The sequence below is a fragment of the Drosophila bipectinata genome, chromosome 3R (genome assembly GCF_030179905.1).
Source record: "Drosophila bipectinata strain 14024-0381.07 chromosome 3R, DbipHiC1v2, whole genome shotgun sequence".
Classification (NCBI taxonomy): domain Eukaryota; kingdom Metazoa; phylum Arthropoda; class Insecta; order Diptera; family Drosophilidae; genus Drosophila; species Drosophila bipectinata.
In genome coordinates this window covers 25451863-25479505 of record NC_091739.1, presented here as the reverse complement: position 1 = coordinate 25479505, position 27643 = coordinate 25451863, and the positions used below count along the sequence as shown (strand labels likewise).

General features: G+C 40.9%; 1 protein-coding gene across 2 annotated transcripts; it reads left to right on the top strand.

Annotated features, from left to right (window-relative positions):
* Positions 1-16508: 16508 nt before the first annotated feature.
* LOC108122227 (insulin-like growth factor-binding protein complex acid labile subunit) lies at positions 16509-18634 on the top strand. Of its 2 annotated transcripts, none has more exons than XM_017236790.3 (2): positions 16509-18242; positions 18350-18634. In XM_017236790.3, the coding sequence occupies exons 1-2, from the start codon at positions 16652-16654 to the stop codon at positions 18361-18363; spliced, it is 1605 nt and encodes a 534-aa protein (XP_017092279.2). In that variant the 5' UTR covers positions 16509-16651; the 3' UTR covers positions 18364-18634. The 2 variants fall into 2 exon arrangements, with proteins under 2 accessions (XP_017092279.2, XP_017092278.2); XM_017236789.3 differs by having other exon boundaries at positions 16511-18289.
* The last annotated feature ends 9009 nt before the right edge of the window (positions 18635-27643 follow it).

The following is a 27643-nucleotide window of genomic DNA, read 5'->3' as shown; positions in this document are numbered from 1 at the left end:
TACATAAGCCCCTCCAATAAGCATAAAACCAATGAAAAATTTAATTTTTAACATTGTAATTGTAGCTGAATGAAAATAATAACAAGTTGGCTAAAATGTAATGCCTTTTATACGGATTTATAGGGTGAACCAATTTAGCTCCCCAATTAATTATTTAGCATGTTGTAACTTCCGTTTTTAATTAACAATTAACTACAATGTAATCCTCTAGTCAGACACTAATCTAATAAATATATTTTTTTATTTGGTACATATTACAGAATACATTTTCTAAAATATAAGGATCGGTTTACGATCTCTACGTGATATCACAACAACCCACTCCTATACATTTCGGAACAAAACTGGCTTTCACAGCCCTTTGTTTGGGAGATGAGCTCCTAGGCGCCGGGTCATAACTCTTAGCGGCTGTTGCAGCTATTTGTTAGTAGTAGCATGCTACAAGCTACATACAACATGGGCAATAAAAATATTGGCCTGCCTTCGCCGGCAGGACAAAGGAATTGCACCATAAAGTGCATGCACAATTTCCACACAGCAGCCTGAACCAGAAACATAAACGGGGAACCGAAAACAAAGCCCTGCCGATCCCCGGGCTCTTTGTCTGGCCGGGCCAAATCCTTCGAAACTAGTGCAACACTTTTGGCTTATGCACAAAGCCAAAGTAAACTGCAAAACCGAATCCGAAATATCGGTCTAGCTAGGCAAACTAACCAGCCGAGGTAGAGGTAGGGTAGGGTAGAGGGAAAGGGCCGGTTCGGGCCGGCCGGGCCATTGTCTTCGCAGAAGTCGTTAGTGTGACAGGTTGGATTTGTTTTGTGTACGGTGCCTAAGTCTGTCATCATCATCAGCATAAGACTTGTCTGGCGCCAGCATTAGGGACAATATTTTCGACTAAATATTTCGTCACAGGCCCAGGTAAATACCAATATGCAGGATGTCCCAGGAAGACGAAGGAAAACGAGGGCGTAGGCCAACCCGAAATCGAACGTCGCTCTGCGGGCGCCTCTTTCGACCGATTTCTGGTGCAGGTCTGGTGCAGTTGCATTGATGATTTATGCACTGGCCAGGGTTCTGAATTACAGGTGTACGGACTCAGGTAGGATAACAGCGGTATAAAATATATTTTATTAACTCCCTCACTCCAATAGGAAACTCTAGCGATTGTCAATACATATAATATTTGTAATAACTTCTGATACTTTATTGTATAAGTTTTTGATTTCTTCAGAAGGAATTATTTTATACTACTTATCTACTATAAGCCTTCTCAGATATTAGCCAAGTTAAAGAAGAATGTTGCAATACTCTTGTATAATTACTAACTAATCTCTTAAGTATACAAAATTTTCAACTTTTAAATAGTATTTTAATATTAAAATAATAGGTACGATTTTTATTAACTCTGTGAAATTCAGCATACCACTTTCTCTTGCAAGGTGCATCTGCTGCAATTTGCTTACCATGTGTCTCGGCTCGAAGCTGCAACATATTGCCACACTTGAAGCCAGTCTCCGTGCCCAGGCACGCGCTCCGTGCCACTTGAACTGAACCCCGAGTACATCGAGTCCTGGCCCCTGGTACTGTTCCTATTCCTGCTCCTGATTCTGTTACCTTTCCTCAATAAACTTCTCTGCCGGGTGGGCTGCATTGAAAAGTTTTCGCTTGCCAGCCGTATGGAGGGAGTTTTTTTATACATACTTCCAAAGAAGTCGCACGCTCTCTATTGGAATTTTCACAATGAGCCAAGCACACTTGAGATACTTTGGCCCATTCTCCGGCTTTTTGTTGGTCTGGCGGTTTGGCTCCTTTTCGGTGGGGTGGAATGTGAACTTTTGGTTTTAACGAACAATGGTTCAAGTGCTGCTTGCAAAACAAAAAGCGTTTTAAGTTTTAATTACGCCAGAGACAAAAGGCCCCCGGAATGAACAGGAGCCACGACACATGGTGGTCCTTTCAAGTGGAGGAAGGATTTAAGGAAAAGGATATTGTACTATAATGATGCCCAGAATCAAAGCCATATTGGAAATATTTTACTATAGCCGACACCTTGCATAACCCCAAGTCATATCTTCTGTCAAATCTTGGGTTATTTCTCAACTGGGTCCGAGTCAATTGCCCGCCCCTCGAATGCCACTCCCCTCGGGCTGCCCATTCCCTTCGAGTGTGCCATCAGCACAACTATCTATCGAATACAGGCAGCCATAGCTTGTCAGCGATTAGATTTCCAAGACGCTCTTAACAATGGTAGCAGAAGCAAAACCTAAAATTATAGACAGTCTTGCGATAAAAAGGGCAAGTCTAGAGACCAAATAGTACCCATTAATAAGGTGGATAGAATAGATGAGCTTTGTAAAATGGCTTATCATTTTTAACTCTGTACTTACATAATCTCATTGAGTACTTTTTAATCTCCCCAAACCATCAAAAATTTCCATAACTTTCGTAATCTCTGTCAAGTAGTCATCAACTTAGTCACCCTGATAGGTCAGGTGTGATTTGAAATAATACGAAAGGTACTTGGGTCTAACCCCCTTCTAATCCGATAAGTAAGGGGTATACGAAATTGCTCAATTGCTCAACTGATTAGACTTTGTTTTCAATTTGTCTTCAGCCTTTCATTCACAGCCAGTGAAGAAGAAGGTTCCCCAAAAAATCAAAAATAAACGTTGAGACGACATGACAGAGTCGCTGAGGGAGACGGAGAGTTTTTAATCAAAATTGTACAGGAAATCAAAAATCAGTTTTCAAAAAATAAAAATCACAGTTTCTTATCGCGATGTTGATTTGTGGCTGCCGTTTGTTGTTCGTTTCTTGGTCTTCACGTTTTTTTTTTGTTATTGTTTTTTGTATATTTTTGGAGGTAGCGCTTTACCCCAATTGCTCGACCCATCAAGTAAAAATTTGTTGGTAGGGCCCTTGGCATGTAATTTGAGGAAAGGAGCGCTGAAAGCAAACGCAGTAGCTATGAAATCAATTATGCGATAAAGATTTGACAGCACAACGCACTGAGCTGCGCTGCTGCCACTCGATAATTAATTTTAACGCTTTATCGCAATTGGAGGTGCGCCTTGTTAGAGGAGGTGTGGGGCTAGGGCTGTGGGGTGAGGGGTTCTACCTCCGAAAGATAGTTGCCACGATAGCCTAAGCGAACCTCGTCCGATTTGATTGAAGTCTGTCCAAAGGCGTTTGTCTTATGTATGTTTGTAGGTGCCCCCCCTAATCTGTGACACAATTGGAAAAAATTATGACTGTGCCTATGAATTTATTAAGGTCTCTACACCGTCTATAGTATTTCTAAACTTTTCGGATTCTTAGTCTTCTGTTCTGAGTGCGGTTGCGTCGCCAGCGATGAGAGATGCTTTCCCATGATATGCAAACGAACTCAATTATTTATTTTATCACAAATGATTTTGCTTATCAAATCTAGCAATCGCGTCATCTCACTCCCCAAACACTTTTTTCTTCCCTCAGAAAACCACAATAACGAAGAAGATGCAGGAAGGTTACACTTGGAGAAATATAAAGATCCTGAAGGTAAAGAAATAATAAACCCTAATAATGTGGAAAAGAGGATAGTTTTCAAGCTCTTTTTTCTAATGGTAGTAGTTGGAGGGGAGTTTCTTCACAGAAGGTTTCATAGTTAGTTTTTCAAGTTTCAAGAACTTTTTAAAAATAGCTTTAGAACTTACACTATTACACCTTATATCCTAATATATATTTGATTTAAAACCAAAAATATCTTAAAACCATGTGGTCTTCTATGAAAGTCTGAATGTAAAAGATACCAGTATTTATTCAGTTGATTATAATTTATCTCCATCTATTGATAGCTTCTTGATATGTTTTAAAGATTCTAAAATATTTCAAATAAATAATCCTCCAGCTGAACTCTTTTCAGTGTAGAAGAAACAGCATCTCTAGACCTTTCTCAGACCTTAAACTCCAGAGCTCTCCACTCATCTGCTGGCTCTTGAGTTTTTCTTACAATTGCTTGGGTTTCGTCGGTCCTGATTGAGGCCGCCATTATTCAAGGAGCCAAACTCCTTGTCTCTCGTTCCGTCCCTCTCGGTCTGAGTCGTTCCTTCTCTTTCGCCCCCTGTCCCTGTCTCGGTGGCATCTTTTTGGCGCTATCTTTGCGTTGAAATCTCCACAGTTCATGTCAAATTTCTTGTGTTTTTATATATCATTCCCCTGGCTGGGGTCGGCTGCTTTCGTTTCCTTGTAAGTATGTAAATGTCGGCAGACTGCAGCTGCATTTTGCATGCCCCAGCCCCAGCCCTAGCCCTTGCCCCCGCCCTTATCCTATGCAGCTTTGAGTGATTGTCAGGGGTTTATCTGGTGATGGTTCCTGGCTTCTGTTGCCAGAGATACAGTATACACATAGCCGCGAGATACATGGATACATCTACACACTGGTATCTGTATCTGCGGCGGAGTCTTGTTAATTAAGTTTCAAGCAGGTTCTGTCTGGGCGTTGCTCGAAAGTCAATTTTTAGCACCTATTGACATGCAAAGGACCCGCATGCCACACACACTCGACTAGACGAATATCTATATCCCAGGAGGATACACACATACCGACAGATACAAATTTAGAATGCAATTTGGATTTGAAACCCGCCGGGCTGGCAAATCAATCAATTCAACACGCAAAGTTGTTGCCGATAATTTCTCTATTTGGACATGGACGAGGTCGAGGGCGTGGAGGGGCAATAAATAATAACTCAATACAAATCCCAATTACGGACCGAGTGCCACCCGCCTTGCAGGATACAAGGATTCGAGAATACGAGTATACGAGGAGCCAAAGTCGAAATCAAGGTAACACAGACCACTAACAACCCTGAAAATCCTGGCCGCCTTCGATTGTCCTTTTTGCCGTCTGCATTTGTGTGGCGATGTGTGTGTTCAGTTCATTTGATTCGATCAGCGGGGTTTCGCCTCCATCAACCACAAAAATTCAGGAAAAAAAACAAAGCCCGTCAAGGACTGCCGGTGGCCGGAGGGTTTCCCTTTAGTCGATTTCGATTTTCGGGCTTATCCTGCAACCGGGCCATAAATCGTCGGTCTGCTCCTGCTTCTGCTGGCTTCTCTTTTATTTAAATTTTCATTTAATTTGTTATTTGTTTACATGAAATACAACGATGTGCGACGACAGCGGCTCGGGCGACACATGACAACATTCTCAGCCGGCCACAATTGCCATTGTCTGGCTCTCGCCGCTGTTGTTAGAGGGTTTTCGAAAAAAAACACACACAAACAATCAGAAAATGGGGGGGTGACATTAAGGTCTACAGGGCCAGGAGCTGGTCTGGTGTGGTCATCTATTGTGGCCACACACCTGGCCGGGGAACGGGGGACTGGTCAGCCGAGGGCCACTGTTTGGCAACAGTCTCTAATTGCTGCATTCACCTGGAGTGTGCCTCAGGGGGCAGGGGACTTACAGGAACCAAGGTGGCATCTAGAATTCAAAAATAACAATCCTTTGGGGACTCCAACAAGGGGTAAGTACTTATTTAAGAAATTATGGTAGGATAACTATCATTCTGAAAACTCTAATCATAGTTTTTGAAAATCTTTTTTTCCCCTACATTTTTAAGGTTATTTTTAAACCCATTTTTGAATTTAATTTTTCCTCATACATTTTTAAGCCCACATTTCTTGAAAAATTCTTTGAGACTCTTATTGGCAAGCCAACCCTATAATTTCACCCAGCTTCCAAGACCCACAAACTATTTATGCAAATCAGACAAGAGACCGCATTTCATCGGCCCCACCCCAAAACTATAAAAATAATAAACAAAAAAAAGAAAACATTTAACGCAGTTTAAGCTCGTTTAAGCAATTTAGACCAGTTCAAGCGAGGGCATGCCCAACAAAACTCAACAGAAATTCGAAAATCTTCCCAACGATAAGCCGAAAGCCATAAATACAACGATCTACAGCGAATTAGCAGCCCGAGGAGCGGAGACGGAAATATCTGGACAGCATCTCTAACAAATTAAGTGGACAACAATAAATCAAATGGCTGACGACGAAATTCGAATGAAAAATCAATAAGCAGAAAAATCTATTCGATGTGAGGGGCGATGGATGGGGATCCCAAATCAGAGACAGAAGAATCCGTATTGGAGTATTCCAAATCGGAATGGGGATCGAAAATCTGTGGCTGCGTGTTTAACAACAAACAATTAAGATGGCGTCCAATCGATAAGGTAACCAAAATCAGACACAGAAACTCAACAAAAATACAAAGACTCTGAAAAGATACAGCACCCAAAAAACCAAACCAAACAGACACGAACCCAAATCATCAGCAAAACAGTTAACAGAAGTCAGATGTGGCCAATGGGGCTGATGAAACAAATGGGCCATAATGAAATAATTATGACTGCGCATTGGACAGTGGATATTGGGCATTGGTTGGGCCACAACCAAACTAGACCTGGCCAAAAACGCATCTGAACTAGCTCTGATTGAGGCTGAAACAATGCCCGGCACTTTATCTTCCGCTCCATCTGCAGCGATATGTGGCGACTCGCTGCCAAAGGATGTGCTCCATGGCATTGGAATTGAAATTGGTATTGGTTGTGGAATTGGCATCGGTTTGGTTATCGACGGCTTGGCATCTGCCAGCCCGATGCCAGTTGATGGACTTTGATTGCCGCTTTTGGCCATGCGTGATATTTATTTGTTAGTTGACACAAAACGCTGATTGCTCCACAGAAGTACATACAGTGGTGATATACAGGCTTAAACAAAATTAAAATGATCTTATGAAATATACATATAATAAAAAATAAAATCAGAATAATTCATAATAGAAAATCTGAACTAAAAGAACTCTATCTCAGGACTTAGATTGCTTAAAATTCTTAGATTTCTTTCAATATTAATACGCTCTTTTGGTATGTGCTTATTTTAATTTTAAAACGCTTTATTTTAAGGCTTATTTAATTAGCAATTTGAGTTCAGTTTTTAATTTACTTTCCAAATACTCTTTCTCTAATCGATTACCTACCAAGGTACCATTCAAAGCCCCATCCTTTTGGCATGTGTCTCGTGCACAATTGAGTGACCAACATGAAAAATGAATCCCGGACCTGGCCAACCACTGGAAACATTTTTAATTTTTGCTGCCATTGTGTGCCGGCTACGGGCAGGGAAAAAAATGAGCAGCAAAATTGTAAACATTTTTGCGCGCCAACATCAAGATAACCGGGCCAGGACCAAAAAACTGAGGCGAAAGCCCAGCCAGCCACAACCACAATGGACTCTCTCGCTCCTCGGAGGACTATTTGGGCAGCGAGAAATTAGACACGTGATGGGCGGATGGCTCTCGGAGCACACAGAGAACCCCGAAGGACCGGAGGCCGAGATGGTGGCGACAAAACCCCAGTTGATAAACCAAACAAAAAAGCAACTCTACTTTTTGTTTCCACTTTTTGCGAGAATTGCGATTTTGGTCAATCAGCTGCTCCCGGTTTTAGATACTTTGATTTTGATTTCAGATACTGGCAGATCATTTGAATAGGTGCGAACAAGAGGCGATCCAAATGCCGCGATAAGCCGAGAACCAGAATTAGAAACAGGAAGTCGAGGCCTCCCGAGATTATGATTCCCGAGCATAGGGGCCTATTTAGAATAGAATGGCCCTCTGCCAAAAAAAAGACGACAAACTGCCGATACTTCCGTCTTGAGGCATCCAATTAAATTGAATTTTGAAACGAGCGATGCTACTGCGATAAATAAAACAAATATTTGGTTTCCTTTCTACTAGCATTCGGGCATTATTATTATTTTGTGGTGACTGGTGACCGCAGAAAACACACCAGACACTAAACAAATCAAAGACAAACAAGCAGGTCGAGGCGTTCAGGGCAAACACTGGAATCTGGGTTGATTATCTAAAGTTGATAAGGTCTGCAGTCAGTGGACTGGGCTGTGCACTGCAAGAAATATTTGTTCAGGGGGTGGTGTAGAAAATTAAGACTGATTTAGATATTTTATTGACTGAAAATGGTTGATAATAAAACACGCTTGAAATAAGGACAGAGCTTCAGATAATCAAATCGGCTAACAAGAAACTAATAGATAATAAACAGATAGAACTTTGAGATTTCGTAACTTCAAAACTAAATAAAGATAATAATATGAAACTAGTCATATTTTGTGTACTATATTTAGATAACAAATCTAGGGTTTACATTAATACTAGCCTCTTACAGTATAAATGGGTAAATGCACTCATTTAAGATTAATGATCATCCGTAAGGTTTAAAGTGGGATGGCTTTTGCAAATTTTTTTGTTGTATCCTAAACCAAGTCCTCATTTTTTTTCTCTGCAAAACGGGCAGGACTGCTAGTGCATAACTACGATCCGCTCCACTTCCTCCACTCTCCCCCAAATGAATTTCTAACACGTTCTACAAGTCTATTTGTGCGTAAACAAATATTTATTGGAAAAGGTAACACTTGCCTCGGCAGCCACAGAGGGGTTACAACTAGATGTACCAGGGTGTTGGGTCTTCATTGATGAGGGTCGGAGGTGTAGAGGCCCTGTGGTAACCCCGAACTGCTGCCCAATTGACCAATAAAGTATTCGATGGGTTTACCTGTCACAACCAGAGCATGCACCAATTATTTCTGCCTGATTGGGTGTGAAGGAAATTAATTGAGGACGGAGCTTAAGACGGAGCAAGTGAAAGGTGTAGAAACTAATATTATTAATTAATAAACTTCTTAAAACATAGACTAAAAATTAATAAATTTTCAAGCTTTGAAATAAAGGTTTAACTATTTCTACCATTAATTGTGAAGCTATAATTGCTTTCAATTGTTGAACTTGTTGAATTTTCCAACTTTCTAGCGCCATTTCCAATCTATTCAACCTTTTATTCTCGACCAGATGTTGGTAACTTGCAATGACTTGCAGAACTGTTGCCATTTTGGCCTAACAACTTTGTAATTTTTTGTTTACACGCTCAAATGGTAACGTAATTGCTTTGGGAAGTGACAATTGTTCGGGCATCCCTTTTTCTATGAGTGGCGTTTGTCAATTGCCCGGCGCTGTGAAAGCGGCCACATGCTCGACTTGGCCACGGCCAGTTGGCTTATTCCCGTACAAGCCGAGTCCAAATGGCTGCCATGACATCGCCTTGGGGATCGGACAATGGAAGCAACCGACCAAGCGAGCCAGGCGGCCAACAAAACCGACTCTAACGCACTTGGCCCTGTCAAAGTCAGGCAACTGAGTCAAGATGAAAGGCAGATGCTAACGGTTAGATAAACACGGCGACTGACTCGTAATTCGTGTAATTATATTCTCAATTACCAAAGCCCAGAACTACGATTCTGTGTTTGTGATTAGAACAAACGAAAGCGTTTTCTGATTTCTTTTTTTTATGTCGAAACAGACCTGAATAGGAGATGTTTGGTCAAAAGCTTGTTTTTATGGATTTTTTACTTAAAAGAAACAATTTTCAAAAATTGTGGAATATTTTTAAAGTAATAATCTTTTTAAAAAAAGAAACTTTTTAAATAGAAATATAGATCTAAGGATTTCTCGCCACAATTTAAGGTACCTTGAAAAATAGCCTTGACCATAAGTTTCAAAAAGAAAATAATAAAACTAAATAGCTAGAAAGCTAAATAAACTAATGCAAAACCTCTACTTTTTTTTGTATATATTATCCCTTAAACCTTTGGCTTGTGACATCTACTGAATTACTGGGCAACCCGTCGTCCTTTTGAGAAATCAAGAGCCAGCCAACTCGGGCAAATATAGCAATGAAAGGCAGATAGCTCCTAAATGCTGCTCATTCGTGCTGCCAAACAAACAAGTTGAGAGCTGGCGAAGGGGCGTGGCAAGGGCGGGAGACATATGCAAATGGCCAGACTCATCCTTCCGACCCAAAACTCCACGTTCTGGGCCAACTTAAGTGGTCTCAGCTCGGCAGCGATGCGATGCCTACGACGATATGATATGATTATGTTAAATGCCCGTTTTGTTTGCTCACATCCACTGACTTACAAAAAAGAGAGATGGCAGGGAATTGGTCATTGGGCAGCTGTATGTGGTAGTGGTTGTTTTCGTTGTCGTCGTCATGGTGCCTTAACTGATTTTTCATTCCATGGACAAAAAGGAGCAGCCTCGCTTAGCAGCAGCGTGTCTGCTTGCGTTCGGTTCGGTTTCAAGTTGACGATTTCATAATTCAATTTACAAGATAAGAGCCCAGAAGCCAGGGAGCCCAGGAGCGCAACCAGAACCAGAATAAAAATCCAAATCAGAATCCGCATCAGAATCATACCCATGCAGATCCGGCCAACCAACAAGCGGCCACCGTTTGTGGGGCGTGTTGTCAAAAGAAGACAACAAGCCAGAAACCAGCCAGCAGTGGCCAAAACATAAACAAAACATTCGGGATGAATACCAAAAACTAAAAAAAAGCATATTGAAAAACCTTTTAATTAATTATGCATCAGCGATTGTGTTTAAATAAAACGAAGCTCGGTCACAACATTCGAGAGGGAGATTTTCGTTTGTTTGCTTTTTTCGATGGAGGGCAGGGATAACAAAAAACAGATCAGCAGCTGCCAGTGACATACGCGCATTACGCATACGCCAGGATGAACAGCATTCAGATTACTTTGTCTGGATAAATATGATTAATCTGCCCTATCCGATCAGCTTTGTTTGCTTGGCCCGATTACTGCTTGATTTGTGATCTTAATAATGTGTTTATAATTCAAATGGTGGTCGATGGTTGGAGAAATTATTAATAGAGTTTTATTCACCATTAAATAAAAAGGGCATTAAATAATGTTGGTAGGCATCAGGAAACATATAGCTTTTTTGTTTAATGGATGTACATATATTTTAATGTTATTCAAATATTTATTTAATAAATCTAAACCATACCTTTCCCAGTAATTGTCAGGTTCTTAAACGGAATACCATCAAAAATCAATTCTCCATATGATAATATTACCTCCAATAAATATTCGATTCTTGAGCGGAATACCTTAAACTATTCGTAGATCGATTCTGCATCTTTCTGCATCAAAATCTAAGAACTAAACAATTTTTGAATTTGTTTCCAATTTTTCTGAAGGATCCCCTTTGAAAATCAACAATAATGCATGGAGCCTCAATATGGCCCCCAGCGATGGCTGTATCTTTCCCAAATATTTTCCGATTCATGAGCGGAATACCTTAAACTAATCGTAGATCGATTCTGCATCTTTCTGCATCAAAATCGCTTAACTAAAAATTTTGGAAATTTTTGGCAATTTTTCTGAAGGATCCCCTTTGAAAATAAACAATAACGCATGGAGCCTCAATATGGTCCACATCGATGGCTGTATCTTTCCCAAATATTGTCCGATTCTTGAGCGGAATACCTTAAACTAATCGTAGATCGATTTTGCATCTTTCTGCATCAAAATCTAAGAACTGAAAAATTTTTGAATTTTTTGACAATTTTTTTGAAGGAAGCCCTTTGAAAATCAACAATAATGCATGGAGCCTCAATATGGCCCACATCGATGGCTGTATCTTTCCCAATCATTATCCGATTCTTTAGCGGAATACCTTAAACTAATCGTAGATCGATTCTGCATCAAAATCTAAGAACTACTTTTTTTTTGAATTTTTTTTCCAATTTTTCATAGTACATATAAGGCTGGGAATATGGCGGTAACATTTTTCTGGGTGAGTGTACCAATCTTCATATATGCATGTTTTTCAAAATATAAATTTTAATCTGTTCACCACATCTTGAATTTTTCTTTGGGAAGACCCTTTAACATTTGCCAGATTTCAAAGGCTTTTGTGTTCATTGACGGAAAAGGAGAATGAGTCTTGAATCGCTGCATTTGTCAATGGGTCGTCAGCCATGTCAGCGTACCGCTGACTTATGACACGATCGTCGGGGATCGGGGAGACAGAGAGAAGCGGATGGATCAGGAAAGGACAGTAGAGAGGGAAGAGGAGAGGTATAACTTTCCCATATGCCCACATTCGATTTGACGGATTCGGAGTTCGAATTCGGGGGTTGGGGCGCAAGTTAGAAGCCATCATAATTTAAACATGAGTGTTGGCTGCCACTGGGCTAACAATGATGTGGTTGTCGTATTGTGGTTAGGGTTGGATCGGATCGAATAGGAGGCAGGGAGAAGAGAAGCTCTGGGTCGTCCATTTGGTATCCTTATCAGCGATAGAGATGGCAGATTAATCGGCCCGATAAGAACGGGCTCTGGGATGTGGACACGATGACGAGCACGATGACGAGTGCTGGCTGGGATGATCGAATGGCGCAGAATGGTAGTGGAGTGCTGGCGATGATGACGGTAGCTCTGCCCTCCGACTCCTCGGAGTCGTCCGTCTCTTGCGACCCCTTCTCGAGGTTCTGAGTCTCTGAGTGCCTTTGCCTATGCCTTTGTTCCCCGATTTGTGTTCCTCCTCGCATTCTACGTGTATGTTTTCGGGGTTATCCCTTCCTTTCCAGCTCTTCAGCTCAACTGGACCCTGGCGAAAAGGTGTGCCTGGGTTATGCGAAATATGCGTGGCGTTGTCGATCGGATAGGATCGGATCGACTCAGATCCGATCTGAGGTGGTTCCCTGCCATTGCCCAAAGTGGTTTAGATTAAAGGGTTTAGTTCGCTCTTCTGTTTTTCTTTTTGTGTTATTTTATTTTTTGGGGCGTTATTTGCTCAGCGAGACGTGCGACTGCTTTTGACTTTGGCTCTGGGCTTTGGGCTTTATGTTTCAAAGATCGATCTGGCCGATCGGTCGGTGCACCTCATTGACCTTTCTCCAACTCGGTTTCAGTCGCTTTACCCCTTCAGTCCCAGTACCCTCCAGCTTGGACGCAGCATTTCTGTTGTGGCAGTTGAACATCTGTCGATCTTGTTTGGCGATAATTTGAATTGAGTTTTCTCTCCGAGTTGGCCAACCTTCTTCACATGTGTAAAAAGTTCATAGCATTGTCCACGTGAGTAACATGGAGGGGTTCTTTGAATTGGGCGTGTTAATAAATGGGCTCATTTTCTTCAAATGGAAGCCCCCAGAAAGGCACGAGATCTGGGAAAATCATAGGTGTTATAGTGCACTTGAGAAAATTATCAGAACTTTTAACGTATAATCTATGTACGATAATATGGAAGAAATACATGACTTGAACATTCAATTTTTATGAATTTGAATGTTTTATTGTTTAAATAAAAGAAACCTTAAATGGTTCCTATGGTTAAATCTTAAACTATTCCAAATCTAAATTAAAATTATATTTTTTCCATAGAGATTTATCTTTGTTTGAATAATTTCAAAGCAATCAAACTTTTTAGACAAATGTTAAAGGCAATATAATTTCATCTTATCGAATAAGAAGAATGCAGAAATATCTTTGGATGCACCACAAGAACGTGTCACCTAGCAAGTGGGATGCCAACCAAGGGGAGTACCAAGCGGGAGGTTGGGTAAGGGTAAGATGGTAAAGGTAGAGTAACCAATGTTCCAGAGTTCCAAGGCTCCAGCCAATCCGGCGAGCACGTTCAAGTCGTTTTCTCGCAATTAACGCGAAATTCTACGAATTGTTTAATTAGAACTCCAGTTTCAGTTCTCGGTTTTCAGAGTTCAGGTACCATCCTCGGGTCCCCAAGTTACCTGCAACTCTGCAGCCGCTGCATGTTTGTTGGGGCTTCTCGTGGCCTGTTCTTTTTTTTGTTCGGGGACTGCATAATCTTTTTTGTAAACATGAAACTCGCGCCATTATATCGAGAGCCAACGTTGGGAATGGAATGGAATGGCCCGGCAGAGGTATGAGTTCTTGGGGAGATCTTGAAAAAGACCTTGCTGTGCTTTTTACACGTTCTGCCTTTGCCTGCCTGACAGTCTTGCTGACTCGCTGCCTTAACCTGCGCCGTGTGGCTGTGATTTTGAATTTAAAATCTGTGAATTTGAAGCAGTTTATCGGCAGTGCAGCGATGCAGGCTCTGTCCTTTTATACATATATATTTTTTTTGGTTTGCAACTCCTTTGCTTAGGTGTCTGCTCTTAGTTTTCGTAGTTGTTTTTCTGGCTGATTCGCCTGCCGATTAAATCATTAAATATTCCGATTGTGTAGCGTTATAATGAAATGTTTTTAACGCTTGTCTGATTTGGAATTATGCAGGGAATTAAAGGATCTCTTACTCTGCCTCTCACGGATTTGCCAAGAGAAGGATTCTTTTTTTATGTGGAACATGTTAGTTGGTTGTCTCTGATAAACTGAGATGTTTAAGGTATTTGATGTATTAACCAGTCTGGGGATGCCAAAAGAGTACACATTGGATTTTTTTTTTTTTTTTTGTATATGTCTAATAAATTTTTTCATACGACAGACATATGATTTTATTATATATACATATATATTTTTTTTAGCTTGCCTTAGATTTAATTCCCTGTCTTATCTTTTGAATTTGAATTTAAATGCGCGCCATCTATCGTATTCCTCATACATACAGAAAGCTAATTGCTATAAAACGCTGCGTTATATTTTCGATCTCTAGTAAAACAGCTGATATAAAAGGCAGTCTACAAATACACGTAAGCCGATTAAGAATAAAATTCGCGTTTAGTTTAAATAACATACCAAGTGTCATATTTTGAAAGGTAACTAACTGACTTAAAAACTAAATTTTATAAAAAAAGAAATTATTAATTTGTTTACTTTATAGAAAAAATCCAAAATAGAGGAATCACTGCCTATAAATATAGAAAATGTTTATTTTGCACGCGGTCGTCTTGATCTTATCTATTAATTTTGGTTTTTTTGGAAAAGTTCAAGGAAATTCAACGTACTCCGAATTCTACTGCGAAATTTTCGAAAAAAATACAAATCTATCTTTTTCGGCCCCGCACCTATTGGAGCTCCATCTGCCAGTTTGTAGTGACCTTGGGCCCTTAAACGCCCCACATCTTAAAAGCGTGATTATAGAACATTGCTTTAGAAATACATTAAAAATTAAACATTTTAGTAGCCTCAAAAACATCAGTAGCTTACAACTTAAAAATGGAACACTCTGGTACTTGGAGGATCATGAATTTGTCAACCTGAGTAAGCTTAACATTCTTTACTTGGGAAAAAACGAAATAGTCAGTTTATCCAATGAGACTTTTAAAAATCTAACACAACTAAGATTCCTGAGTCTTCAAAACAATTACATAACGAGATTTCCTGAGAAAGTATTTCAACCACTGGAGAGTCTTCAACATTTGGATCTAAGTATAAATCAAATTACCAACCTGACAAAAGATATTTTAGCTGGAAATCGAAATCTTCGATCTTTATTTTTGAACGATAACCCCTTGATTCAGGTGGACTTTCCCGATTTTGATTTTCAAATAATAGATCTCAGCCGCTGTCTCACATTGAAAGAAGTAAAGCTCTTCTCTAAAGTTGACACCCTGATCCTGGAAAATAGTGGAGTGGAAAGCTTGATATCCAGTGAAAGGATAAACAAAATAAACGCTGCCTATGGCAAGCTGAAGGATTTGCAGCTACAAAGAAAAGATTACCTCATAGAATTGGACCTACGAGGATCTCGGTTGGGACTTACTGAAAAAAATCTAAGCGAATATTTCTGTAATATGTGGAGCCTCGAGCGCTTAGATCTGTCTAACAACTCCTTAGAAACTTTACCCCAGCAGTTCAATGCCTTCAACGAAGAAGTCTGCCTAATGCCAAGCCTGAAATACTTAAATCTTTCGGGGAATCAATTGGCCAGCTTTTCCGAGGAAACATATCTAATTGGACCACTTCTTAACGTACTGGACCTGTCACACAATCGACTCAAAACATTCACTCTGAATTCCTTATTAATGGCAGAAAAAAGTTTACAATCTTTGAATTTGGCGGAAAACCAACTCACTAGGATTGATTTTAATGTCCATTATATAATAGCTTATAGGAACCTTAAGGAATTAACTATTTATGGTAATACACTTGAAGAGGCTACTCTTTCGCAAAAAAAGCAGATCCATATTCAGGACAGAGACAGCCCAATATCTCCCAATAAAGACTGTCCCGAGAAGCCCATGCATGAATGGAGTGTATATGATATACTGATGGTTGTTTTCCTTGTCGGAGTTATTTTCTACATTAGATCCAAAGTGTATCGCCGCGAAGATAATTGCTGTTTTGGATTCAATTGGAAAAGATCCCGAAATTCAACAAACGAATCAGTCAGCTTTGTTAATCACATATCTTGAAATTTGTATGTTTTTTTTTAAATAAAGGTAAACGAAAACTTTTATTCAAGTTCTAACTCTAAATCTTTTTTTAGAAAAATATAAACAATGACTATGAAATGGAACTGATCTCACTGTGAGTCTTCTTTACGATTGTTGACATTGCATTTTCGTATCTCCAGCAACATGCGAGAATAAAGCTCTACTTTGTTGCTATCGCCAAAGCTTCCCGGGGGCTTTACATCATCCATTATCAGCCACGCTGTGGGTCCGCCCGAGACGATAAGCCCACTGGATGCAGAAATTGTATAGCTCGGTCGGTCCGCTCTCAGTGCACTTCTAGATTCTGACTAAACGAGAGCCAAATTAAATCAACGACTGCTTTCACACTTTCCATAAAGATATACATACATAGTATGTATTTCTATCTGTGTCTTTTGGGTTGCTTTTGCGGCCTGAGGATCGCAGCAGCTGCCGTTGTTCTCGATGCCCTCGGAAGGTTAAACCTGAGTGCCACCTGTCCGGACACCTTTTGCAGTTTGACGGAGAAACCGATGCCATACTCCGATACGCCAGCATTGCAATTACGGGAACTCCATCTCAGCAACTGCAGTCGCGAGTCCGTGCCATGGATACTGCTGAATCTGACGCCCGGATTGCGGACCCTGGTCATCCGGAATTGTGGATCTTATGGCATCAGCAAGGAGAGTCTTATGCCGGTGGTTAATCTCACCTCCCTACAAATGCAGCGCACGAATCTGTGGGCCTTAAGAGCTGATCAGTTCTCTATGATTCCTAAGCTAGAGATTCTCGAACTCGGTCACAACATCCTCTATCGGGTAAACGCGAATGCCTTCAATGGAATACCGAAACTCAAGTTACTTGGCCTCCAAGGTAATGGCATCGAGGAGATACGGGAGAACACCTTCGATCCCCTCTTGGAGCTGGTGCATCTGGATTTAAGTGGGAACCTGATTGAAAAATTACCCAAAGATATATTTGCCAACAACACAAAGTTGGAAACCCTCCTCCTGAATGGAAATCACTTAACTACCCTGCTGTCGGATACTTTGATACCATTGACGAACCTGCGACTTCTGGATTTGGGACGTGCCGGTCAGTTGGATAACCTGATGCTAAATATTATCAATGTCCAGACCCTGGTACTGGAAGGCAGCAGCCTCACCGATTTGATAATCCAGGGCGGGTTTATCCGACTCAAGGCGTCCAACAACGAGCTTAGTCACCTCTATGTGGGCAACAAGTCATCCGTTATCGAAATGGACCTCCACGGGAATTTGTTGAATGGAAACGATACCTACAATCTGCTGCGTGGAATGTGGAGCCTTGAAAGACTGGATTTATCCAAAAATATAATAGAATCATTAGCTTTCAATGAGGCTTACAGTGAGCAGCAGGGCCTGTACATCCTGCCAAGCTTAAAGTACCTCAACATGGCCAACAATCGACTGGTTTCAATACCATCGGACTCGCCCATCCTGTCATCCCGCCTCACCTACTTGGATCTGTCCCACAATCTCCTCCTGACATTGGAAGTGGAGAAGCTGGCTGGCTTGCCAAACTTGGAGGTCTTGTACCTCGAGGGGAATCGATTGAGTGACTTCGACTACAAACAGTTTCATTCAAAGCATGAAACCCTGAAGGAGCTGGCCTTACAGGACAATCATTGGAGTCCTGGGTTGTATCGCAAAATGTTTATTTACCTCAATGATCGAGGGGTTCGCCTGCAGGCGAGGATCGAACATAAAGTCCAAATAAATGACAGTCAGGTGGACATAGACTGGCCGCCAAAGGAAGCGTCCGCCCAAAAACTGGACGCGGCCGGTGTGACGGGAATACATCCCTACTGGACTCTGAGGGATATCCTGGCCTTCGCCACCTTGCTGGTGGTGCTGGCCATCTTGCTGATGAATCTCTACCACATTCTGGAGGAGGAGGGCTGCCTTCGCCGATTTCGACGCTGGAGACGGTCCACCGTTCCCGGAGGTAATACCAGGACAAGCACTAGGCGACTCAACGAGCAGGACTCCGAAGTATGAGCCTTTTTAATAATCTGGCTAATTCGCTTATCCTTTCTTGGTTTTTCAAAACAGAACAGCTCCAGTGATTAGATGGAATATGTGATCTAAAGCTCCGAAAACTATTTGAAACTACACCTCCTACACCTACACCTCCTAAGGATAATAGAACAAATTTCAAAGCTCTTATTAATTCTAAAAGTATAGTCTTTCTAAACTGTACGCTGTGTTATTTGAAAACTTGTTTCTTATCAAGAACAACTATATTTGTTTATATTCAAGGTACTGATAGGAATTCCGCTTTATACAAAAGATAATGTGTAATACACTTGCTATTAAATAAATGTTAATTAATTAATAATATATAACAAATAAATATATAAGGGCATTTAAAGATTTTTAGAAAGTCTAAAATTTTATAAATGTCAGAATGTTTATTTTAGAAAAACAATTTTTCCCCATCTCCTCAAGATCTCAGAGCTTATCAATTAATTTGCATAAAGGACTTATTTTTTTTCTTTATAAAACCAAGCAAGAAATACCTGGCAAACAAGATGCATTTACAAGATTCGAACAAAATACGAATTTAATTCAAAATAATTGCACGGCATGCACATGAGGACATGTGGACTCCTCTCTGGCTGCTGTTGTTGCCGTTTTGCTTTTGGCCGCTAGTTAAGGCCAAGCTCCACTTGGAAGTTGGCTAAGACTACCAGGCAGTCCGAATGGCAGGAGGGGAGGACCAGGAAAGGGGCACCTAGTTGAACATCGAATTTTCCGCCTTCGTTGCTGGCACTTCTTGCATGTTACCCTCCTTGGTCGTGGATATGTGGCGTTTGCATTTGCGTAGACCTTGCCACAACTGCCATATAAGTGCAACACATCCGACTTGCTTCGCCCCCGCATCGCCGATCCAGTCCCTCTCTTCCTAAATGGTAGTGCACTATGAGAAATTCTTTATTACACATATAGGGTCTAGGAATATATTTAAATATTTGTGAAATAATCATATTAATTTTTGGGAATATCTAATGTCATATTCATCATGTCATGGATATGTATATATCTTATTATACATACTATTTTTTTTCAGTGCACCTATCAACGTGTTTCGGGTGGAAATTTTGCCCGTGTTTATGTTTGGGGGTCTCTCTGCTCGCTGGATTTCGATAGGGCATCGCAATTTCTGAGAAATTGTATTTTGATTTATTTATAATGTTGCAGCGACATGCACATGCATCACACAATAGCAGTTGTTATTGCTGTTGCAGCTTGTGGTGTTGGTGTTGGTTTTGTTATTGTTGCATTTTCGATTGTTGTTGTTACTGCTCTGGTGTGGTGTTTGTTGTTGTTATTATTACAGGGGCATGCGAATCAAATCATTTTGATTAAATTAGAAATATGCAAATTATGTGCAACTCATTAATGATGCGCCAATGATGATTTGGTCAAAATGATAAGCCAACAAGAGAGAGAGACGGAAAGAAAGTCTGTAAGAGAGACAGCAAGAGAGGGTATGAAGATAAAGGACATCATCGAATCGAAAGCGTCAGAAAACGCGCCACAAATCGCACTCGAAACGCGCGCAAAACGCTTGGCAATTAAATAAATTCACACCGCAAGCTGTGTGGGCGTGGCCAGGGACGCCCACCACCGCCCAAAAATTTCGCATTTGAAATGTAAAGCGCACGCGGCTTTTCTGTGAAAAATATTTCAACTATTTGTAAAAAAATCAAAATCGAAAGGCAATAAATGCAGTTTTATTCCTCAATTCTGGGGAGGTATGGAAAGGGGTGTTTAGAAGGGTATATCAGGAGGGTATATAAATTTTAATATATATTTTAAAAGCTAAAGACGCCTTCTAAAATTTAAATAATCACTGAGTAATAAATGAATAACTATTAAAGTAATATTTTAAAAACATGAATAAGAGACAATTTCCAGAAATAAAAGTATACATATTTACTTTGGATTTATATAAAATTATTTCATTATTAAGATTTAAAAAAATGACCTCTAATAAGTAACTATAATTCGTATCCTTTGCCCATTCTGACCATTTCTGATTGCAGTTGCCCACAAAGCATAACGCAAAGGACCCCTGAGAAGGCAATCCGAAACGACTTCGATTCCGGTTCGAATTCAAAGCCAATTCTGTGGCAAGTCTCTGACCACAACAATTTACCAATCGTTCACGCGTCCCAGGGGCCGGCAATTGGCGTTGCCATTGCGTGCATATCTCCAACGCCCCCCTTGTGCCACCCGCCCATGCCACCTCCAACCCTTTACCCCACCGCCTGCCCCTTGGCCATGGCCCACCCCCTATCGATGTGCATTCTCCCCCTTGGTATGTAGTTTTTTTTCATTTTTTTTTGGGTGGGCGTTACCGAGGAGGCTGTGCAAAGTGTAAATTTATGATCATGCGATTTTTATCGAATGTGAATGTGAAAAAGAGTACAACGTTTTTTGCACTTTATAAACAACAGCGGCAGCCAGCAAAAATAATACATGGAGAGGGCCAAAATCGGACTGGGCCGTCGGCCGAACGCATTATTATTAATACTCGCACGCCGTCTGTCATGTTTTGTATTTAGTCAATTTTTATGTGTGGTTTTATTGAGCGTTTTTTTAGCACTTTACGGTGCAAAGCCGCGGTCACACCCCCTTCGCCTTTTGCCTTTAGCCAGCTTGGCTTAGAGGGCCAGGTTACGGGTTGGTTTCTTCCTTTTCTTTTTTTTTCGATTTTTTTCTGATTTTTAGCCAATGCCGATCCATAAATCATGCGCCTTTTGGGGGTCGGCGTTTATCAAATTTTCGCACACTTGGCTCGAGACTGCGCCTGGCTGGAAAATGAGATTTTCCAAAAACGCTTTACGCGACACGCCCAAAGACAAAAGTGCAAGGAAAATCTTTAGATGAGGCCCAGACCCAGACTCAGATTCAGACTCCGTCCCAGACCCGCTGGCGTTTCCCAACCTTTCTGAGATCCGAGAACAGAGAACTCACGACAATGACACCACCGACCTGACACACAGTTTGTCAGTCAACCCGTCATTCAGTCATTCAGTTAGTCATTCAGACGGTTAGTCAGCTCACACGTGGCTAACTGGGGGAGTTGGGGGGCTTTGGCATTAATGCGATTATTTTTTGCACTTTTGGCAGAGTTAATAAAAATTACTTCCAAGCCAGTGAATGGCATACGTCGTGGAGCACTAAAGACACTTTAATGGCAATAGACAAAGGAAAACGCAAACCCAGGCCAGATCCAAACCGAAACCGAAGCAATAATTTTTCATATTTCCTCCAACCCCCTAAAAATTTGTTCACTTGAAAAAATATGATTTGAAACCTTGAGCTCTATTGTGAAGATATTTTGTAGATATTTTTAAAATGTATATTTTTAAATAATAGAACAAAGTCACAAAGTGAATGCTAAATATTTCTAAAATAAGATATACCTACATACTATAAATGAAATGTTTTATGAAATTATAAGCTTCATAAACTACAAACTCGCACTTATAAAAACCCATGTAAAACTTATATATTTATTCAATATTCCTGATCCTTAGACAAAATGATCCCGAAATAAATGAATCTCACAATCATAAATCAAATATTGTCATTACAGGATTTTCCCTCGGTGTACGTTTTCATATTTCACACCATGCTTAGGCGCGAATTTGTAGCACTAATCCGGGAAGCTGCCACTGGAGCGCAATTCCTTCGGCGGCTCATTAACAGGACCCAGCCCGAGCCATCCCCCACCCCCAGTCTGGTGAAAGCCAAAGCAAAATCAGGATCAGGAGCTGGCTGCGTGATGCCGTTAATCGCATTATTTACAGCAAACAGGATCAGTGGACTGACTCCGCTCAAAAGTCAAATGGCGACAAACCCTCCCACGGGGATATCCGTGACATATGTAAAGTGTAAGCTCGTCCAAGGACCAAGGATTCCGACCCTGGCAAAAGGACGAAAACCCGCTGGAGAGGGTGCTAAAGCGGCGGCGCGTGTCAGCGTGCGGTTCGTGTAATGAATATCCGCTTAGCCTCGCCGTTAGCCTTGGCTGGTGTCCTTCGGATGCTGCAGCTCATCCGCAAAGCTGGGTGGTGGAAAGTGCAACTTAGAGGACTCTGCGCTGGTCCTGCCACTCGGTGGTGGGTGTGGCGGCTTTGACGGGCGTGTGCGTATGGGAAATTGCCTAACTGACTGCCACAATATGCCCGTCCAAGCTATTTTCCTGTACTTCCCCTGACATCTAAGGGGGAGGCATTATAAATGAGCAATCAATGAATAGATGGATGGATGGGACAGTGTGAGAAATCAGGGCATAAAAAACCGTTTCCAAAAAGGACTCACTTGGCATCCACCCCAAGATTTCATAAACAGTTTTAACCTGATGTAATATAATCCTTTTAAAGCAAAATTTAATTGGCTTGCTGGGAACTCGAGGAAAATGATAAATGGAAATAGAATTTAAAATTATTTGAACGTTTTTGAACTTTTTTTTGAATAAAAACTTTGAAAGTTTTAATAATAAAAAAAAATAATACTCCAATTCAGAAAACTTCCTTTTTAGGTCGATCTTTGAAATTATATTTTCAAAACTTACCTTTGAAACACATATAATTTAATATCTTTCAGTAAAGCCCTTCAATGATCTTTTTATAAAATTATATCACAAAAAATTCCCGTAGTTTGATTGTTAAATATTTCTCAGCACGAACAATAAAACCTCATAAATCTCTATCAATTTTCATAACTTATCCTAAATCCCCGCAGCATTACTTCCAACCCTTAATCCCATATTTGTTATTTCCCTAGCCAGGACATAAGCCCTTGCACTTTAGTACTGTGAGAAGACAGTGGACATTAAAAGAAAAGGTTACACAGACAAGTCATCCGTTGATGACTTCGATCGAGTGAGAAGAACTTTTCACGCAGCTCTTACCGGGAAATGCCATAAAAATAAAACGTAAGCAGTGAAAAATCTCCGCGCCAGGTAATTAACGCGAACATAAAACCGATAGAGGAAAATGGTGAAGTGGGGGCCAGATTATGGGAGAGAGTAATGCCACTCCAGGGGAGTAATTAGTTCTTTCTCCACAGATAAGCAATCCCCATCCTCCGGCGCATCCACCGATAAGTGCTTGCAGTTCTTATGGCTGTTTAAAGCCTTTTCGTTGATTTTTATTCGACTGGATGCTCCGGCTGCTCGTTTCGTTGTCCATTAAGTGGACTCCAATCGGGCCAGGACAAATAATTTTTATGGCCCCCCAATAAAATGTTGAAGAAGCAATCAGTATCGCAGGAAAGTGATATGGAAAATACTCTGGAAAGCGGGAGGATTTTCTTTTTAATGACCGCCTAATGAAGAGTCTGATATGTGGTTTAATGGATTCCTGAGAGCCCTCTTACTAGCTTTACTATCTTTATTAAATATCTTTATAATTTATTTAAAGAATTTCTCAAGTTTACTTGAAACAAAGGGTGAAAGGACACCCATCGCCTTGACACAGATTAACATATTAAACGAAATCTAAAACGATTATGATAAGGATAGCATTGCGCTGGCAGTTAAAGGATATTGTGGCAGCGAAGATGCACGTGATGCGCTAATTTTTAGCCTGACACTTGCCCGCAGGATCTCCGAATGGGGGTGGTATTATGTTTTCTATAGAAGTGGGTTGCCAGCGACGCGTGTGGTCTGCCGGATATGTCAAAAGTGTCGTCGTTGATGGCACGTGACTGGCGTTTAAAAAAATCCCCCAGACGAGAATTCGGTCCAAAAACAATGCCGGCCGGGTGGTCCATTGTCCCGGGTAAGGGGATTCCCCCCTCTGGAAGTGAAACCTTATCCCTGGCGCACAATGAGCCGTAATTTGTTTTCTCCAATGGCTAAGTTAGTTAACCTATAAACGGGGATCATCGTTGAGAGTCGTCAGAATTGGAAAACAAATCCAACAAAACGAGAGCCAATCAGCAATCAAGTGTAATGTGATCTGACGATTGACAAGATTCGATAACTACCTGCTATAATACGAATATTACGGGTATTACGACGGGTATATGTTTATATCTGTCTGTAATGTCCAGTGATGACATATCGCTGATTTGATATCAGGTTTAATTTACACAGCGTTTAACACATTTATAATTTAAATATTACATATTAAAATATAATCAATCGAGAGTTGAAAAGTTAATTTGAAAATCTTGAATTGATTAAAATATGAAATCATACTAATGGAAGTGTAGACCTTTGTATGATGGTTTTCTTTTAGAGGGGATTTCTAGAGCTGATTTAAAAATAAAGTACTTCCTTTCCTCATTCACTTATTCTGTTATTACAACTTTCCCAAAATCGAGCATTTATTAAACATTTTTATTAACCGATTTGGATCAAAGCTTTCCAATCCCTTAAGGAGCAATAAAAGTGAGAAATTATTTTTGGCTGCAATAAATATATAATTTGAGTGCAATGTAAAGTGATTAACGATTAATGGCAGCTGGAGGGGCGTTGTTATATTCAGCCTCTCCTGGTTTGTTGTATTTTTTTTTGTGCTCCCACCAAATGCAAAATATGTACGCGGAAAAACAAGGAAAAAACCATAACAACTGCAATAATGGCCACAAGTGGGAAGTTGTTGTTGTGGCTGGAACTGAAGCAAAAAGGCGCAACCTGATTGGATCTCTCCACTTGCAGCGGCAACAGAAGGAGTCACATCCACAGCCACATCCAGGGCTTAAGTTTAAGCCAGAAAAAAAAGAGTTGAGCTAAGAGCCATGCCCCATTGGGCCAGGCTCAAACGAGACAACAGAAACAACAACAAGAGAGAGGCGAACCGATGCAGATGCAACGTGATGCTTGTTGGTAATAAAATTGGTGCTTAAACGAATCCACTCACAGCCATTTAGCAATATCAGACATGGCTGTAAAATTAACAGAGCAACACAGCCAAGCCAGCGATCCAGCAACTGGCAACTGGCAACTTGGTAACTTGCAACTTGCAACCAGGGAACGGCCTCGAGTTCCATCCATGCAATTATTCCCTCTCCCTGCTGCAGTTGCAAAGCGTTAATGATGCACAAGGGGCAGGAGGTGGCTTGTAAAATGGCAGACTGGTTCTTCGGCGAACGGCCAGCAACCAGCCATTGCGTCTGCAGCATCCAGGCCCCAAAAAAAAAAAACTAAAAAATAAAAACACTTAGCAACACCCACTTTTGGGATCACGACCAGAGCTCGATGCAATGCGATTTTTAGTGTTCAGTGTGCAACGCTCTCCAGGCGAATTTCTGTTCAAGATTCTGACTGGAAACCATGAGCCAAGAACAGTGGTTTGGGGTCTTTTAAATAGGTAAATATTATACCAATAAATATGTATAAAATACCATTCAATTTTATAAAAATGTATCCAATATTATATATAATTTACAATGTAATTTTATTAACTTCCTTAATAGGCTGACTTTATATATGTAAGTATCTAGTTAGTACTAGAGAAGATCAACTTATCTAAAAATCTTTCTCAAGTCCCAAAAATATATATAAAAAAAGTACTTTCCTACAAGTTTCAAAATCTTTATCAAATTTTAAGCTTTTAATATCCTCAAAAACATTACAGTCCCCTGTAGTGTATGATTACCAACAAACCTCTTCTTGATGGAACCAGCGTCGAATAAACGGTTTGTATTGAGATTTAGGAAATTCTGACAGCCCACCCCAAGGAGATCGAAGGACCAGAACGAAGAGAATCCAATGAAATGGTAAACTGCAGACCACATGATCGAATATTGCACGATCGCATTAATTTATTAATTTAATGGCAAAAACGTTATGGCCAACCTGAGGATAAACTGAGGAATCACTGAGCCAAAAGATAGGGTCAACAAGGAGGAGGAAGAGGCAGAGAAAGAGGTGGGGGAGGCAATTTACCCAGGGGCGCACACACACGGGGCGTTTCTAACAATTTTATGCCAGATGAGCGCCTAAGTGATCGCGATCGGTCGCTTACCTGTTTGGACTCTGGAAGCCCCCAACCACCTGAAAAGGACAGCTTCCCATGGTCAGCCACCATCAAGCTCACAACATTGAAAGAAATATTAGGGGCTATTTAGTTTCTTGCTTTGTAAGGTTATTTCTTTAAAACAGAAATGCTATTATATTTTTAAAAGTGCATCCACTGCATCTACATCCACTGGCAGCCCATCCATCTGGGACCTGAGCGGCTGAGCAACGTGCGTCCACTTAAGCCACAGACAATCTTCATTATGGCCAAAACTGAGGGGCTTACACAGCTGCCAAGGCTGGAGGAACTCCAGCGCTTGCGATTGGAGAGATATAGAGCCATTCCTCAAGCACCGAGATCCCACTCCCACTCCCACTTTGCGGGCTCGCCAGGTGAGGTGTTTATTAAGGTGTAATGCAATTTTTCATATTTCATTTCGGTCGGTTTCGTTTCTGTTCGTTTCCTTTACTCTGGGGGCTTTGCTGGCGTGGGCGGAGCAACTGGAAAATTGCAATAATATGGCTTGTGTATCTTTCTTTCTCTTGGCCAAAAATACAGCAAATAAAATGGATGCACAATGCAGGCCACTGATCCAGGATCCAAGGAGCAGGAGCAGGAGCTGGAGCAATAGCAGCCCCCGGTGGGTGAGGGAGCAAAAAGTGTGGCAACATGTTTGAGGTTTTCGCTTTTCCGACATAAATAATGGCCATAAATTGAGCATGGCCGGAGCTAAAAATTCAGTATTTATAGCCAAATGATAAAAATAAGATTTATTAACATTTTGCTGCCCCTCGCCAACACCCGCTATCCCCCCTGTGCAAAAAAAAAATAGCGAGCCAACCATTGAGGCTTGGCAGGATGACCTGGTGGGGTGGCAACAAGCAGGAGGAGGAGTGGCTGGGGGCCGGGGAACCGGAGCCAACGCTGCGCGAGAACATCCGTTTTGCTTCGCCGTACGGATGATCCTGCAGTCTGTCTGTATCTTTTTGTCTATGTGAGTGTGTGGGTGTGCGGAATCACCCACACCTTCCTTCCTCCCCGCTTTTCCCGCGCAGAGGCTCCTGTGTGCAATTCAGAGGAAAAATTAACGCTTCGCTGGAACAGGGCAAGAAATGTAAGGCAGGACCCCAAATCCAGGCAACTAATTAGCTTTTAGTCTCATTGCAAATTCACAAGAAATCAGCGAATGAGGCTGAAATCACTGGAAAAAATGTATAAAAGAAGAAAAATGTATAAACTTCAGATTCAAAATTTTAAAATTCTTTAAAAAAATAATAATATGCACTTTGGATAACCATTACTTAACCCAATGAGTATAATCCTTTTATAAACTGCAGTAATTCTGTAATCCCAGTGAACA